General features: G+C 38.6%; 1 protein-coding gene and 1 long non-coding RNA gene across 2 annotated transcripts; both read left to right on the forward strand.

Moving 5' to 3' along the window:
- Positions 1–57: 57 nt before the first annotated feature.
- On the forward strand, positions 58–7,188 carry ndufa8 (NADH:ubiquinone oxidoreductase subunit A8). The gene is made up of 4 exons (XM_023278095.3): positions 58–239; positions 1,618–1,781; positions 4,958–5,123; positions 6,683–7,188. The coding sequence occupies exons 1-4, from the start codon at positions 189–191 to the stop codon at positions 6,818–6,820; spliced, it is 519 nt and encodes a 172-aa protein (XP_023133863.1). The 5' UTR covers positions 58–188; the 3' UTR covers positions 6,821–7,188.
- Positions 7,189–11,407: 4,219 nt separating this feature from the next.
- On the forward strand, positions 11,408–12,010 carry LOC129347302 (uncharacterized). Its single transcript, XR_008599336.1, has 2 exons — positions 11,408–11,607; positions 11,718–12,010. It is a non-coding gene; the product is annotated as an uncharacterized LOC129347302 (long non-coding RNA).
- Positions 12,011–18,656: the final 6,646 nt, after the last annotated feature.

Below are 18,656 nucleotides of genomic sequence, written 5' to 3' on the forward strand. Positions count from 1 at the left end.
TGCGCATGCGACTGTCGCCCTCTCTACGTCATCAGAACGCGCCCCCCGACTGACGGCATCGGGCGCAGTAAAGTGACCTTCTTCTTCGCGGCCTCGTCGCTCGTCCTGGAGCCCGGCGAGGACCTTGAATGTTTTTAAACGGCGGCGTTTGATTTTCTGCGTTCGTTTTATCGTACAAGCACGCAGCCATGCCCACGACGCTGGAAGTACCCACACTGCAGGAGCTGAAGGTGGACGAGGTGAGCCGCAGTTTTTGTTCAGCTTCAATGAGAAACGAGACAGCTAACAAGCTAAGCGGCTAGCAGCTGTATGCATCAGTAGCTGTTAACTGTTCCAGATGGGGTTACTTTCCTTCACAGTGCTCTAGGTTGGCTGCATTACCTAGGTTGATGTTGTGTCTGCGGTTGAATATATCCCCGTGAAGCTGGTTAATGTATTAGCATCATTATGATAGCCACCTTGAGCATATTAAATTGCGTTAGCATTAACTTTGTTTTATAATCTCTGTGTCACATTTGTCACAGTCCATATTACGTCTTCAGTGTGTTCATGTGAGGGCAGTAACTCTATAACGACTGGCTCCTGTCAGTTTTCTGCCTGGCTTACGTTAGCAGTGTTGTTAGCCCACTTAACTTGTCCTTGGGAGTCAGGTGAAAGTTGACAGCAGTCTGTGTTTGTCCAGCTTTATAAATATGGCATCAAGGATCCGAAAATCTAAATACAGAGACAAATTAAGTAGTTAGCTATTTAGAATTACATTGCATTGTGTAATGCATTGACATCCCGACTATGATCTTTAGTCTGTTTTTAACAAACTTAAATCACGGAAGCTGTAATGTTTCCGGGACCTCACAAATAGTTGTTTTTTAAAATTTGTTTGTTTGTTTTTTTTCAAGAAAAAAATGGAAATGGTTAACTTTAACAAATAAAAAATGTCAATACTGATTTCTGTATGTAAGATTTTTTTTTCTTAAACAAAACATTTCATCATTTATGTAATGAAAAGACAGTTGGAGATCAGCACAATGTTTGAGGTTGGCAACACCCTTGCAGGAGAGAAAAAACAAGGGGTAGTCCTCTAAAAGCAATGCTCAGACTTCATAGCTACCTCTTAAACAGTGTCAACTGTTGCTATATTAAAATGCATAAATAAGTAAACAAGCCAGAACTTGTGAGCTCTATAGGACACCTATGGCGTGTTAGATTGTGCAGTTTACACTGGAGGAGCCAGAATTGTAATTCCTAGGGGCCAGCTAAAACCAGGCGGAGGTTAGGCTTAGGTTTGGTTGATGACACCAACATTACATCCATTCTAAAGATCGTTCCCAACTAAGACCAGCTTTGCAGTTAGGACCAGGGTTAGTCAAGACTAACCGGTGCAACTAGGTTCAGTTGCTCCAAATTATGCTTCATAACATCAACTCTACTTTTGAGACGTAAAATTGATGCACTGTTCTTTATTACATATCAACAAGTGCCATTCTATTAGCTGCTTTCTTTAAAAAATGAAATGTTTTTTTCTAAAGCTCTGTGTTACCTGATGATTAAAATGTTTTTTGTGTTTTGTTTTTGTCCAGTCTAATTGTTCTTCTTGTTCTTGTCTCTTCTTCTGTCCAGATAAATGTGTCCTCTGCAGTGCTGAAGGCTGCTGCCCACCATTATGGCTCTCAGTGTGACAAACCCAACAAGGAGTTCATGCTCTGCCGCTGGGAGGAGAAGGACCCCAGGAAGTGTCTAGAAGAAGGGAGGAAAGTCAACGAATGTGCACTCAACTTCTTCAGGTAGCTCACATTGTGGATTTTTATGTGCTTTTGACCAAATACTCTTGGTATAAATAGACACAATATTTAGAAAAGTCTGTGCATATGATTTAAAAAAGATTTGTGAAAAAGTATGAAACCATACCTAAATATACATCGGGTCCTCGGTTAACGGTGTCGTCGACCTACGGCGTTTCGTTGTTAAGTCGGAACTGGTTATGTGGAACTAGTTGACGAGTGGAGTGGACAAATACGTCGTCACGCGGCGCTATAAGACGGCTTTGTTTACATTCTCCGGTTGTACGTCGCCTTGGATTGTGCTACATTCACTAAGTTATTGCCCTTCATTTTGGTTCCCAAGTTAAAGTAAGGCTTTTCTGATGCTTTGAAGAAAAGGAAAGCCGTCTCCACGGAATTGAAATTAGATATAATAAAATGCTCGGAACAGGGTGAAACACCGACAAACATCGGTCAAGTTGCGAAGTTATAACTTGACTCCAGCAACACACACACACTACTGCTGACTCTCAGCCAATCAGCGGTGAGCTAACTAAACATGGTATGTTCACTTACATTTGGTAAATCTCGAACTGAACAATAAACATTGAAACATCAACAACAATATCAGTCCGTTACAATATTCTGTTATCTTCTTGCAAAATGAATCATACATGCATGAGAGTCATTAGTATTCATAATCATAACATGATGCACATAACGGCTTTGTTTACATTTTCTTTGGAGTTTCGACTTATGGTGAAAATTGACTTGCGTAGATCAGAAGGAACGGAACTCCAACGAAAGTCAAGGACCCCCTGTACTAGAAAATGTATGTGAGCAAAAAAGTATATGTAAACAGTGGGGTTTTAAAGTTAATGACGCATGCTTTGGGTCCCTGGATCCTGTAATTGAATAGTTTGGCATGGTGAAAACCTGCCAAATGCTTCATCTCTTTTGCCTTGGCTTGAAAAAAAAAAGTCCTATAGCATTTGAAAGAAAATGTCCAAAGGCAGAATAATGACATTTTTAAAGCTGAAGGCTGCTACAATGTTGTCATCTTAAAAACTGACCCAGTGGTGCTTGTGGTCGGAGAGTGATTGAAGATGTGGCTGAACTCTGAAGCCGACAGAGTGCAGAGTTTAAAAGTCTGCGGCCAGAGTTTTTGCATTTCTTACTCAATGATGAACACAACTATGCTCTGAGGTTGCAGATACTGGTTTTGGACAGTGGTTCTTCCAGAGGTTAAAGTTATTAAAGTTTATACAGATAATTTCAGAGTAAGGAAGTTTCCTGCACTATGTGTTGTCCTGTTCACAAGCTTTCATAGTCTTTTGGTAGAGGTGGGAGGAAATCTCAAGTAGAATTTAAAACTAAGGATGCAAGAGTAGAAGAGAACAATGCTGTCATTATTAAGTTTCTGTGCAGCTTGTGAGATGGAGTTGATCAAGTTGATTTTACAAAAAAAAACCTGGGTTAAACTTCAGGATAAGTTGCTAAATCTGGTCCAAACTACAGGTGGATTTTTATAACAGTTGTCTTTCATGAATTTCCATACAAGGCTTCTGCTGGATGCTTTGTGGTGTAACTGGTGATAATTTCTAGTTGTTTGAGATGTCTACAGACTCTCTGAATGTCTACAAGATATTAAGGAAGTTCAGGGTGAAAACATGCACATGTTGTGTAGAGTATTCCGATTTTTAATTGAAATAGGGAGAATTACATGTCCGTAATTTGTGCGGTAGCCTGTGGGTATGACCAGCCTTCTGTAGGGCATTATGGTCAAGATCATCTTGCGTTTTTATGGTGTGTTTACGCTTCACACAACGACCAACTGGACTTCTATGAAAGCAATATTTCTCAGATGTTGCCAGCTCGCTGAAGAGTTATGTTCTGTTGTGTAAACATAATTTGTCAAAGTATTAATCATACAGTTGTTTATATATTTGGATCATTTGTGTTTGTCTTTTTGAGTGAATATTTATTGCTGCAAAGCTTTTTAATGTATTGTTTTTACTTTGCTTTAACCTGTTAACACTCACTGCAGCCAAACACAAGCCACATGAAAAAACTGCCACTGTACTTTGAATACCATCTGACTCATTGTTTGAAAGCACAAATCCTCACATTCAAACAACGTAAATCATTTTAGGATACTAATGCTAAAGAAACAATCACATCAGAAGCAGTAATAGCTCCTTACACAGTAGAACCATAGTTCCTTACCTTATTTGTTGTATATAGGGACACATTCTTGTTGAATTACTATGTGCTACATACTGCTTTTACCCTCAGAGTTCAACAAACAAAATGTTTCCAAGGTTTTAGTTTTAAGAAGAAAATGGGTGGACATTAAGGGGATAAGTAAATTTTTATTTCATAAAAATCTCTAATTGTGTTTGTGATTATTGAAAGTGATTCAGCCTGATCAACTAAACCTAACCAAATGTCATCTTTTTTTTCTTAAGTGGAAAAAAACTAAACAGCATTACATTTAAAACATGAATAAATTATGCATAAAGCCTATTGTGTCTATAAACCTTCGAGAAAGTGGTCTGGCATTTTTCACTCTTAAGTACTGTCTGTGTTTACTGAAAGTTCCAGATTGAGCTTTGTGCTGATGCTTTTGCAGTAACTATGGTGCTTTTGTAAGTTTGTATCAAACACGTTGTGTTTTTGGTTGAAAAAAAAAGAAGAAAAAAAACACATGACCTCTAGAGAAGTACCTGCAATTATTATAATGAGGACAGATTTGAGAAAAATTGTAATTGCACCAGGGGCCTGGTTTGATTCTCTGGTGTTTCTGGCAACTGCCAGCCGCTTTGAGGTACTTTCACATAGTTCTTGTTGTGGAAACCTGCCCATAGCGATCAAATGGGATCAAGGAGTGGAAACTGACAAGTCATAAGTCAAGTAGCCATGAGTTAATGAACGTTCCTTAAATCATTTACTCTCAGAATTTAGAATTTGAACATGTTTGGCTCATAAAAATACAAGTTGATGTACAAGTCTTTAACTTGCATGTTGTATATTCCTTCAACGTCTCCTCCATTTTACCCCCTGAGTCTGAGCTTTTAAAATATCTTCTCAGCATTTAAGGGAGCGATTTCTAGCTCATGCATCACAACTACATATTCTTGACTACTTCTATCCAAATCTTGCATATTTGATTCTGATTCTTTTGTCTGTCTGCCTTTTAGGCAAATCAAGGGGAACTGTGCTGAGTCCTTCACAGAGTACTGGACCTGTCTGGATTATACAAACTTGGTAGAGCTGCGCCACTGCCGTAAACAGCAGCAAGCCTTCGACAGCTGCGTCCTTGATAAACTGGGGTGGGAGAGACCTGACCTGGGAGATCTGTCTAAGGTGAGACTGGTGAAGGATTGACTGCTTTTACAATGCCAGCAGCTTGGTTGATGGGCTCTATTCTTACTGATTGTGGACTGTGCAAGAGGCTCTGATTGCATCTGCGTAGCGGCCTCATTCAGCTCTGGTTGTGAGCAGGCAAATCATGTGTTTTATGCTGCGTCGGTTTTTCTTTCCATAAATTGACATCTTTAAGGGCCTTCACATAACTGACAAGCACTAATTAAGTATCAGCAATCAAAACAAGACCAAAAACTGATCTTGATGATAGAATTTTGGGTATTTATTTATGTAGCCTTTGAAAAGACACTTGAACAAACCAGCAAACCTGTGAATGGCTGTAATCAACTTTCTGGCTGTTTTGCACTTATCAGTTCGAGCCCTTGTTCAGGCTTTCAAATCACGTGAGCAGAGAAACAAAAGAACAGAAATATGGCTTCAGATTGCTTAAAAATATGACTCTGCACTCTGTGTTGTGCTCATGGAACAAATCTGTAACAAATTATATACTTTAAATGATGGGAATAAACAGAATTTTGATAAATGTTGATTGGATTTGCAATAGATTGCACAATTTGGCTGGGAGATGTCCAGACTTGAAGAATGACATGAGAGATGATGAAAAGAACCTGGTCCAGGAGCTGTACTGAAAAGTGTAAAGGAGGGATGAAGCAGGGAGAGAGGATGGGGGTGGTAAAAGAAGAGCTGAGATGATGTAAAACATGACATAAGGAAAGAGATGAAGGAAATGGACAAAACGGCAGTTCAATGCTTATGCATAATGGTTATTTTTCTACGTGTCCCATGTTCAGTGTCCCTGCTTGGTCTCATCAGAAATTGAAAAGCAGAAGGTGTCCATTTTGCTATTTCACTAGCAAATATCAACACACATTGTGAATTTGGGGCATTTTTGCTTGGAAAATTGGGGAATTATCAGAAGAGTTGGATAATATTTTCTGTCAACCATCAATTGGATATTCAGCTAATCATTTTAGCTCTTGTGGAAGGCTTTTATGTTAATAAAATCAGTGATTTTTGAACTGCTTATTATTTTGTCATTAATCGATCTCTCACAGGTTAAAACAGATTTTCAGCAATAGAATTACTCTTTTAAAAAAATTTTTTTTGGCCTTTTGTTGACGTTATTAGACAGGAAAGTAGGGAGAAGAATGGGGGGAACACTTGCAGCAAAGAGTTGTGATCTGGAATCGACCCTAAGCTGCTGCATCGGGGACTATAGCCCCCGTTTATGGGTCACCCACTCAGCCAGCTGAGCTACCTGGACATGCAGCAGTAGAATTTAACTATTTAGTCAGAGATTGGTACAATATAGCCTTTGTTTAACTATTATGTTAACTATTTTGCTTCATTCGATAGATAGATTAGATAGAATAAACCTTTATTGATCCCGCAGCGGGGGAAATTTACACTGTATTATAATTATAAGAGAAGCAGGCCCTTGAAACTGAGTATGTTCATTAAAGCATCTTTTCAGGATACTCCAGTGTGTTTACTGTACGTTTGACAAGTTGTGGGTTGCATGTTCTTTGCTGTCGTAGGTAACCAAAGTGGCGACCTCGCGGCCTCTCCCAGAGAACCCCTACCATTCTAGACCACGTCCAGAGCCCAACCCAGCCACAGAGGGAAAACTGGAGCCTGCCAAACATGGCAGCAGGCTATTCTTCTGGAGCTGGTGAGGCAGAACATCAGTCACCCTCCACAGTCATGAGCTCTGTCCAAAAACAGCCTGACCACTGGTTAATCCATCGGTGACATTTCAAGGGTTTAAATCTCTCAGGTGCAAACATCAGCATTAAGGATGCTGGTTTTGGCACCAGTATGGTGTGAGGGTTGGATTTGGACAGGGTTCATGTTCCAACGGTCTTTTCAGCAGCTTTACCTCCAACATTGTCCAACAGTTCGATAAAGGAAAGAAGGATGGATGATTGTGTGAACAAAGTCCATGAGTCCATACTGCTTTCTGACCACTTCTGTAAATGTAATAAGTGAACAAAAGCAACATGCTGTTATTATTGTTGTCAGATAATAAAGAGATAAATTATAACACTGGAGTTGAATCTGTTTTTTTTTAACATCTTTAACCCTCCTGCTGTCTTCATTTACGGGCACCAAAAAGCATAGATTCCTTGTCTGAAAAAAATCCCCAAATTCAGCAAAAAAAAAAAAATTCGCCAAATTTCTGAAAATTTACAAAACCTTCAGGAAGAAAATTCCAATAATTCCTTAAAAATTTCCCTTAAAAGTTTTATTTTTAAATCCCCCAAATTTGACAAGAAAATTCTTGTAAATATTTTCAAAAAATGAGTAAAAATCTTCTAAAAAAAATCCTAAAAATATCTAAAGTGATTCCATATATATCAATAAAACTTCTAATATTTTCTTTAAGAACATTCACATAAAAATCAACCAAAATACAGTGAAATTAGCTGGATTTTGGTTGATTTTTATGTGAATGGTCTTAAGAAACATTTTTAACATTTCTTTTGTCTACCAAAAAATGTTCAAAGATTTCCCAAAAATGTTGCAAATGTGGACATCAGAAGTTTCACTGTGAAAATGTTTTTTTTTCCCCCACATTTTCAAACTTTAAAACGGGTCAATTTCCACCCGCAGGACGACCTGAGGGTTAAAGACTCAGTTGCTATTAAACATCTCCTCACCTTAGCAACAGCAAGTGTTGAGGAGCGGTTTTGCACATCTGTGTTTTGTCAGAGTGTTTTGTCGGAGCGATGCAGCGTGAGGTTGGAGGTCGAGGCTCAGGGTCACTACCTGCAGCCACAGAGAGCTGCTTCTGCTTCCTCCTTTTCTCTCCACTCACTTCCTGCCTCTGACCTGCACTGGAAGAAGACCAGAGGAGTCGTTTTCCGAGATGCACGGCAAAGCGTGTTATTGCTGCCGGCACATGTGTCCGTGCACACGCGTGTTCATGACCTTGAGTGGAAGGAGGACGAGAAGTCGGTTCAAAGGCTTGCTGGGCCGTGAAACGTGGAGGACTGTGCCAATGTGAGCACGAGGGCTGAATGATTTGGGAAAAACATTGAATTTCAAGTTTTCTGGCTGATGCGATTTGATTTGCGTTTTTTTTTAAAATTTTTTTAAACATCATGGAGCATCACATCAGTTCTGAGTTCAATGCCTTTTGAATTTGGGCATTTCATTTCAATTCATTGTCTCTTTAATCATTAATTTGTATTGGTTGTGAGTTTGGGTTATTTATTTCATAGCTTAAATAATCAGTTAAATATGCTGATCGTATTTTCATTTGTAGATTTTGGCCTCCACATCACAGAAGCATGAGCTGCCAAGTGCTATAATTATACTGTTAACACCTTGTGTTGTATATATATATATATATATATGTTGTGTGTGTGTGTATATATATATATATATATATATATATATATATATATATATATATATATATATATATATATATATATATATACACAGTGAAACTTCTAATGTCCACATTTTCAATATTTTTGGGAAATTTTTGAACATTTTTTGGTGGGGGAAAAAAAATGTAAATGTTTCATAAGAACATTCACATAAAAATCAACCAAAATCCAGCAAATTTCGCTGGATTTTGGTTGATTTTTATGTGAATGTTCTTAAAGAAAATATTAGAAGTTTTACTGATATATATGTAATCATTTTAGATATTTTCAGGATTTTTTGGAAGATTTTGACAAATTTTTTTGAAAATATTTACAAGAATTTTCTTGCCAAATTTGGGGGATTTTTTTGAATAAAACTTTTAAGGGAAACTTTCAAGGAATTATTGGAATTTTCTTCCTGAAGGTTTTGCAAATTTTCAGAAATTTGGGGAATTTTTTTGCTGAATTTTTGGATTTTTTTCAGATGAGGAAACAATATTTTTTGGTGCCCGTAAATGAGGACAACGAGTGGGTTTATATCAGACTATAGCATACATGTCTAAGGCACATAGTATACACTGTTCTATGAGGAAGCATAAACAACACCTTAAAGTTTCAATATGTTAAATTACAGTATTATTGTATTGTGATTTCATATTTACATCGTTTAAAATTGCAAAAAGGGTTTTATTTAAATAATTCTTCAGCCCTTGAGGTTAATCTGCATCATGGTGAGGGAGATCTGTTGAAGATAATTTACCATAGAAGTTGGTTTCTGCACACATATCATCTGTTCAAAATCTTCACTAGTCGTCACAGTTTGATTTGCTTCATGATAGACATCAGGCGAGTCCAGTGTTTAACCCCTATCATGTGGCTGATTTCTATAGGGACCAATAGTAATGCAAAATTTGACATCTTTCTCATACTCCAAAGCAGAGAAGTGACCCTGAGGTTTCTGCCTGTGATTGAAAAACATCTTTTTTCAGAGCACAGAAACGCTGGAACTTGACTTACAAAGGAGCTTGACAGCTGTCAGCAGACAGTCGCTTTGATTTTTACTAAGAATACTTAAAAATACACATTTTGCGTGTTTTGTTTTTGCCTATTCTAGACTGTAAGTTCTCAACATTTTTCCCACAAATGTCTCTTTATCCTACTGATGACAAGTTCAACAGTGCACAGCTTATTTCCAAAAACAAGTCGTATGTTTTCATTGTGTAGCAGAGCACCATGTATGTACGTAGCGTGTTTCTATCACTGACAGCGGCTGCAGAAATCCCCTGGCAAGGTGTGGTCTGGTGCTGCAGCTCGCACAGGAAACGCCTGACGGACCTTCTTCTGACCTGGAGAGTGGGACAAAGGGAGGAGGGGGAGAAGAAGGGATGCAGGGAGGAAAGGAGGTGTGGACGGAGGGAAACGTGAAGGAGACGAAGTAAGAAAACAGTGGAAGACTGAGATGCAGGAGGGATGAAGGGAGAGAAATGAATGAAGGAAAACAGAAGAAGTTGAGGGAAACATGAGGTGGGACCAGGAAAAACAAAGTGAGCTCCAGAAAGGTTAAGAAGGAAAGGGACGGAGTGGGGGCTCGGAGGTGGTTGGGTGGCTGGCGGTGAGGCCCCAGGGCTCGTGGCGGGCCCGTCTCCATGCGACTTGCAGGAAGCGGAGGGTCATCTTTGTTTGACACGGCACCGCCACAGGAAACGGGCTCTGGCACAGGAAAGAAATACAATACGGGGCTTTCAGAAAGCTACAGCCCGCCTGGGAGCCCGACGCGCTAAAATACTCAAACAACCCGGCTTGTTCACAACACACGACTGTCAATATCCCCATTGTTCAGCGTCACGGTCAACATAATAAAGTGAATGTTTGAAGTGGAGATGAGCACCAGCGGTCATAGCTGGAAGATGTTTTTTGTTTTGGAGTTCAAGGAGACACCAGACAAAATTTAGCAAATTTATGGTAAATGTGTGGACAAAGATGCATAAATCAAGTGCTATCTGAAATCTTTTCCAGTAAATTAACCCTCATGTCGTCCTGTGGGTCCAAATTGACCCGTTTTAAAGTTTGAAAATGTGGAAACATATATATATATATATATATATATATATATATATATATATATATATATATATTTTTTTTTTTTTTTTTTTTTTTTTTTTTTTTAAATTTTTTTTTTTTCAGAGTGAAATTTCTGATGTCCGCATCTTTTTTCCACCAAAAAATGTTCAAAGATTTCCCAAAATGTTGAAAATGTGGACATCAGAAGTTTCACTGTGAAAATATATTGTTTTTCCCCCACGTTGTCAAACTTTAAAACAGGTTAATTTTGACCCGCAGGACAACACAAGGGTTAAGAACATTCACAAAAAAAATCAACCAAAAATCCAGTGAATTTCTCTGGATTTTGGTTGATTTTTATGTGAATGTTCTTAAAGAAAATATTAGAAGTTTTACTGATATATATATAATCACTTTAGCTATTTTTAGGATTTTTTTGGAAGATTTTTATTCATTTTTTGAAAATATTTACAAGAATTTTCTTGCCAAATTTGGGAACTTTATTTAAAATCAAACTTTTAAGGGAAACTTTTAAGGAATTATTGGAATTTTCTTCCTGGAGGTTTTGCAAATTTTCAGAAATTTGGAGAATTTTTTTTTTGCTGAATTTTTGGATTTTTTTTTCAGACAAGGAAACAATATTTTTTGGTGCCTGTAAATGAGGACAACAGGAGGGTTAAATTGAAAATTGCTTGGAAAATTCATTTTTAGAATTTTTTTCACTCGAGTTTTTATTTATTTTTATACAATTACACAAACCAAGAAAAACAAACAAAACAATTGAATTGAGGAATTTTGTTGCAGATTTTTTGGGATTTTTTTTAGACAAGGAAACAATATTTTTTGGTGCCCTTAAATGAGGAAAACAGGAGGATTCCTTTATTTTCTGTAACATATTGCTGGTTTTGTTTCAGCAACACTACGATCAACTCCTTCTCCTCCTCCTGGATACATCTGCTGCATCCATGTCCCTAAGAGCCCCCAACATGTGGGCGCACTTCATTGGACAAACTCTAAAAGTGTAGGTGCGTTTGATTTGTTTATGTTGGTCCTCGCCGTTTGCCTCTGTGATCTCTTAGACCGTACATGTTGTCGAGTGCTGCTTTCATGTGTCCTCTCATCCCCCCTCATGCAGCGGCAGGCGGCTTTGAACTGACATGCAGGTCGCAGCAGAAAACACACGACCCGACCAGGTCACAAGTACCTCCACCCGTCCACAACCAGCACTCACACAGATTACTAATCTGAGAGCTTCAAAAGGGGTAAACTTCCCAGGACACACTCACATACGTGCACATGTGCTCACTTAAAGCAGCTTTGTGTTTTCTGAGAAGCACCATACAGGCAGCTTTACAGAAGAAATAAGATCCCACATGTTGCATCCATCACATTCGGCTGAAAATTCTCAAATAAATTGATTTTCTTTGACGCTAAGTGACTTTGTAGAGTGATTTTAGTAGAATTCAACATACATTTACATCTTGTCATCATCATTTATATCATTTCTGACTGAAATCAAGTAATTAATACCATAATAGCTGCTTTAGTTATAGTAAAAGTAAAAATAAAACAAGCTTTAAACTTGCTTTGAATAAACTCGTAAAGCAGGGATGTCAAACTCATTCAGGGGCCACATTCAGAACAATTTGATCTCAAGTGGGCCGGACCAGTAAAATCACAACATAATAACCTATAAATAACCACAAATCTAGATTTTTCCTTTGTTTTAGTGCAAAAAATTCCATTCTGAAAATGTTCCCATTTAAGGAATTATCTTTTTACGAAACATTATGAACAACTTCGAATTTTTTAAGAAAAATTAGTTCAATTTCAGCAACATTATGCCTCAATTTATCAATTACCTGTGCATTACAACTTCCAGATCACAGTTTATCTAGCTCAGAAATGACAAAAGCAAGAAACACAACAAAAAAACACAAAAGACACAAACGATACACAAAACAACGAATAAAACAAAACACAAAACGACAAAAGCAAGAACCAAAACGACAAAAACATGAGACAAACGACAAAATTCAGACAAAAAACAACAAAAACAAGACAAAATATTACAAAAATGAGTAATGAGTAAAAATGAGTAATTTTTCCACTTTGCGGGCCGCATGTTTGACAGCCCTGATGCTCTTTCAGTTTCTTATTCACATTGTCCAGCCTGTTTTGATTCGCTCATCCCTCTTTCTTGGCTGCATCAAGCAGGTGTTTTTTAGTTGTTTTTTTAATGGCTGAGCATTTCCACCTTGAAACTGCAACAAACGAGTGACCGTTTCACAAGCATGGATTCAAAACTTCTAAATAAGTTACTTTTACACATTTTGATGAGTTTTTAGGGGTTAAATCAATGACCAGAGATGGATTTTAAAACCTCTGGCATCTCGTTTCTGCTCTTCTCTTCAAGTGTGTGGCGTCATAATGCCAAGATCTAAAGAGCTCTCTGAATCCTCCACACAAAAAAAGCCTGTGGATGACTACGAGTCTGCCAAGGGATTTAAAAAAGATCTCCAAATTATTGGAAATGAATCATTCCACTGTAAAGAAAATCATCTACAAGTGGTGTAAATTTCAAAGGACCGCCAATTTGTCCTGGACTGTCCGCCCCAGCAAATTCAGCCCTGAGAGCAAAGTGAATTCTGCACCGAATCAACGGGTGCTTGAAGATAATGTGAGGCCATCCAAAGCTGAAGTTGAACCGGAAGTGGACTTTTCAACAGCTGTGGGGGGATTTGGGGGATTTGAAATGGGCACTGCATGCAAGAAAACATTTGGATTTCTTGCAATTGAAGGAATTTTGCAAGGAAGAGTGGTCAAACATTCCAGCAAACTCATGTCAGAGACTAAAGAACGTCATTCAAGGGGTTAATAAAAGGTTCTGACGTCAAATGTCCCTTTTTACGCAGAAGAATGTTACATCTATTGATGTTTTTGTGGAATAAATGACTGAAAAAGCTAATTTTTCTCGTGGTTGTGCTCAACTATATCACATTTACTTTCTTTTTGTTTTGTTTCGTGTCATTTGTCTTATTTTTTGTCATTTTGTGTCTCAATTTTGTCATTTTGCGTCTGATTTTTGTAATATTTTGTCTTGTTTTTGTTGTGTTTTTTTGGCTTTTTTTGTCTGACTTTTGCCATTCTGATCATAAAGTGAAATACGATATCATCAGTTCCAGATAGCTGTGACTAAATGTTGTGTTCTTTTGTAGACACTCTGTGATGTGGAAGTTCTAATGTGGAAATGATAAACTGAAGCATGAAGCACTTTTTTGCACTAAAACAAAGGAAAAAATTGGAATTGTGGTTATTTATAGGTTGCTATGATGTGATTTTATCAGTCTGGCCCACTTTAAATCAAATTGTTGTGAATGTGGCCCCTGAACTAAAGTGAGTTTGACACTCCTGCTCTGAAGCTGCGTGGAGATAAAAGGAGCTGCAGACTTTAGCCGTAAAGTCGCTTTACACACAATCATTTAATCCACAGTTGTTATAAAAATATTCATTACTGTTTCTTCAAATAGTCTTTGCATTAACTTCTATTTGCTGAGGATGGATTCTCTTTATCTGTATAGCTGCTTCACACTAATAACACATTCACACATCAATGAGGATTAAGTTCTTTTCTTAAGGGGAAATTTAACAGAATCAAAACCACACCCCCACATAAAGCTCCGGTCCTCAGCGTGTAAATCTGCCCGGTGACAGAGTGATGACCGTGACTTTGTGTTTTGCATTCCGGCCCGACACGCTCCACAGCAGCTCTTTCACGCTGCAGTGTTGCCTCTGAATGCTGCGCTTAAGATAATATTTAGCAGGTTTTAAAAGTTTCGCTCAAGGTGTTAGTCGGCTGGAGACAAGACAAGGCAAGGAGAGTGTTCGCTTCACGGCACACTAATGAAGCTCAGTCACACGCTCAAAATAAAAGACACAGTAGAGATGAATATCTTCCTACCATTTATGATGAAATCTACAGTTTTCTCTCTCTCTTGCCAAGACTTAACCCTCCTGTTGTCTTCATTTATGGGCACCAAAAAATATTGTTTCCTGTCTGAAAAAAAATCCAAAAATTCAGCTGAAAAATTCTCCAAATTTCTGAAAATTTGCAAAACCTTCAGGAAGAAAATGCCAATAATTCCTTAAAAGCTTCCCATAAAAGTTTTATTTAAAAAAAAAAAAAAAAAAAATCCCCCAAATTTGGCAAGAAAATTCTTGTAAATATTTTCAAAAAATGAGTAAAAATCTTCAAAAAAAAATCCTAAAAATATCTAAAGTGATTACATATATATCAGTAAACCTTCTAATATTTTCTTTAAAAACATTCACATAAAAATCAACCAAAATCCAGTGAAATTCACTGGATTTTGGTTGATTTTTATGTGAATATTCTTAACCCTACTGTTGTCCTCAAAAATTCTACAAAAAAATTCCCCAAATTTCAGAAAATTTGCAAAACCTTCAGGAAGAAAATTCCAATAATTTCTTAAAAATTTCCCTTAAAAATTTTATTTAAAAAAAAAAAAAAAATTCCCTGAATTTGGCAAGAAAGTCTTGTAAATATTTTCAAAAATAAAAATAAATCCTAAAAATATCTAAAATGATTATGTATATATCAGTAAAACTTCGAATATTTTCTTTAAGAACATTCACAAAAAAATCAACCAAAATGCAGTGAATTTTGTGAGTGAATGTTCTTAAAAAAACTTTTTTTTTGCATTTCTTTATTTTCCACCAAAAAAATTTCAAAAAATTCCCAAAAATGTTGAAAATGTGGAAATTTTCACTGTGAAAATATGTTTTTTTTTTTCCCACATTTTGAAACTTTAAAACGGGTCAGTTTCACCCACAGGACAACACGATGGTTAAGAAACATTTTTAACATTTCTTTTTTTCCACCAAAAAATGTTTAAAGATTTCCCAAAAATGTTGAAAACGTGGACATCAGAAGTTTCACTGTGAAAATAGTTTTTTTCTTCACATTTTCAAACTTTAGGCACAACACAAGAAGACTTAAGAGGGGTTTTCTGAGGCCTCAACTAACTCTTGACTCTGTTTATTCCACATGTTCAAAAATAAAACTCCAACCATTTCTTTTCACTCCGTGTTTACTCTGTGGTATCTGAGCAAATGGACTAATGGGAAGTATGTGATGAAATGAGACGTCAGGATGACAGGCCGGCCTGTTGTCACACAGCTTAACGCTCAAGAAGCTGCGGTGTGGGAGCCATACATAAACGCTGTTTATTTTCCTGCAGGTGTGTGTGTATGGCGGATATAAAGGGCCTCGCAGCCGTGCAGCGTTTGGATGCATGTGTGCATGTATGTGCCGTGCAGTGGGTGGATGTGTGTGCTGCTGCAGCTCCTTCTGGGCTGCCTTGTGTTTATCTTGGCCTGATCCCAGACCTTCATCACTTCTCTGCTGATAGCTCCATTCCTCCATCCCTCTGTCCCTCCGGCTATTTACAAGTCTACCGCAGACAGCCTCTCCCCTGCGTGCCAACTTCCAATCCTTTTTCTTCCCAGTCCTCTTCCCTTCTCCTCTCCTTTTCCTCTGTATTCTCCTCATTTTCTCTGTCTCGCTCTTCTTCCTCTCCTGCCAAACAGATCAAATCATGGCCAAGTGTATATCCATATCCACCCTCTGCTCATTTTTTCCTTCGTGTGATTGATTGTTTATATGTTCATTTGTCTTGCCGTGTACAGACACAAGTATTAGTCATAAAGCTGACGAAAATATTTCTTTCGCGTGAACTTTTGAAGTAGGAAATCTAAGCTGCAGTTAGAGGATTATGTTTTTGTATTTCGTGTTAGTGTTAGCTTGAATTAGATCATGTAAAAGCTGTGATTTGTCACAGCAGGTAAAGCACAGGTGGTGTTAGTAAGATTAATATTAATGTTTTCTAGTCAAACGTTCCTGTAAGTCATAATAGTGTCCCACTGAGAGGGCACAATAGCAGGAAGAGACATCCATCCATCCATCCATCCATCCATTATCTGTACACCGCTTAATCCTCACTAGGGTCATGGGGGGTGCTGGAGTCTATCCCAGCTGACTCAGGTGAAGGCAGGGGACACCCTAGACAGGTCACCAGTCTGTCACAGGGCTACATACAAAGACAAACAATCACTCTCACATTCACACCTACGGGCAATTTAGAATGATCAATTAACCTCAGCATATTTTTGGACTGTGGGAGGAAGCCGGAGTACCCGGAGAAAACCCACGCATGCACAGGGAGAACATGCAAACTCCATGCAGAAAGATCCCGGGAAAGCCGGGACGCGAACCAGGGATCTTCTCGCTGCAAGGTGAAAGTGCTAACCACTACGCCACTCCCTGAAAACAGCAAAAATGTCAACTATGTTACAATAAGTCCTGCAATTATATATTGACCCATATGACTGATGATTTTAATGGTAACAAAAGTTTTTGCATTTCTTTTCCACTTTTCAACATAACTATGCGACTTTTGCTGCCACCTGTACCAAACAAGCGTGTTTCCTTACATCTGGAGAATTTAATTTGCAGGCCGGAGCATCTCTGTAGCACCACGGTGCTTCATTTATTACAGTATGTTTTGACACATTTAACCTTTATCGTACAATTAGAGCTCCTTTATCGTGTCGTGTTGTCCTTTTGATCATATTTTAATTGTTCAGCCCTTGTCAACACAGTCTTAAATGAATAATTAATTACTACAAAGCCTGTCTCTTTTATTTTTACAGTTCTGGGATTTTACTCCGTCATAACTCATTGATTCAGATCAAGCGAAGTCTCACGAGTCTCACAAGTCTCCGATGTGTCTCTGCTGACGAGTGAAGAGCGTCTGATCCATGCATCAGCAGGTTTGCTTTAGATCTTACAACATGTAATTACTAGCTATCTGACAAAGCAGGATAGATGGGGTTCTGATCATCGCTCCTTGTCACCAAAAAACGCATCGCCTCCCTTCTAATATCAAGTCTCGACTGCTGCAGATACCCGCAAACCAAACATGACCCAAAACCACCTCAGAGGCACTTTGCTGTTGTCAGATCTTATTGACTGTTTGCTCTCAGCATCAAAGGCAGCTTCTTTTACTGAAGAAGCGCAGAGATACACACCAGCTAGCGCACACCGAGCAGCGGTTATATCCTCCAGCTAGTAGCCAGAGTCGTCTTCTTCCCATGGAGTTCCCTGGGAAGTTGACGTCGGCCTAATTCTGTTGTGCTTGTGGTTTCTTGCGAGGTACACTGCAGCATTCCTCCGCCGTGTGTTCATCTAAACACAGCTAGTTAAAGAGGACGCTCGGCGGCTCGGGCTACACAGTTGTGGCGGGGCTCCTCTGGGTGGTTCCTATCTGACAGAGGGCTCGCAAAGTCTTGGGTTTCCTACGCATGTCAAGGTAAGTTAGCTGTTCCCAGCGTCGGGCCGCTCTGAGGCCCCGGTGGCCTATCACTCACTCACAATGCATCCTCCCATCTTTCTCCCTTTTCCCCCTCCTCCCATACACCACCTTTCCTGCACTGACGCACAGGCCGTCTTCTGACTGTCGTCCCTGGTTTACATGTCAGCTTTTTCCCCCCCTCCCCTCCTTTCGGTGTCTCTCAGACCTTACTTCCCCCTTCGGTCCTGCTCTCTGTTTTCCACTCAGATCATGGCGTGTCAAAGTACAGTGCTCACTTGTCATCTTTCATTTTCATTTGCATTAAAAGCAGGCTCTTGCCGCTCTGTAATTGTCTGCAGCCCATAATAAGCCACAGGGAGAGCTAGGTTTCACTGCCGTAGGTGTTGAGGCCATATTGATTCCTGGTTTGTTTTTTCCTGGAAACATCATCTTCGCTAAGGCTGCAGCCCAGACGGATCTATCAAGGAATTAACCCTTGTGTTGTCCTGCGGGTCAAATTGACCCGGTTTAAAGTTTGAAAATGTGGAAAAAAACTATGTATTTTCATAGTGAAACTTCTGATGTCCACATTTTCAACATTTTTGGAAATCTTTGGACATTTTTTGGTGGGAAAAAAAGAAATGTTAAAAATGTTTCTTGAGAACATTCATAAAAAAAATCAACCAAAATCCAGCGAATTT

This window comes from Amphiprion ocellaris, chromosome 17, assembly GCF_022539595.1.
Source record: "Amphiprion ocellaris isolate individual 3 ecotype Okinawa chromosome 17, ASM2253959v1, whole genome shotgun sequence".
NCBI classification, from domain to species: Eukaryota; Metazoa; Chordata; class Actinopteri; family Pomacentridae; genus Amphiprion; species Amphiprion ocellaris.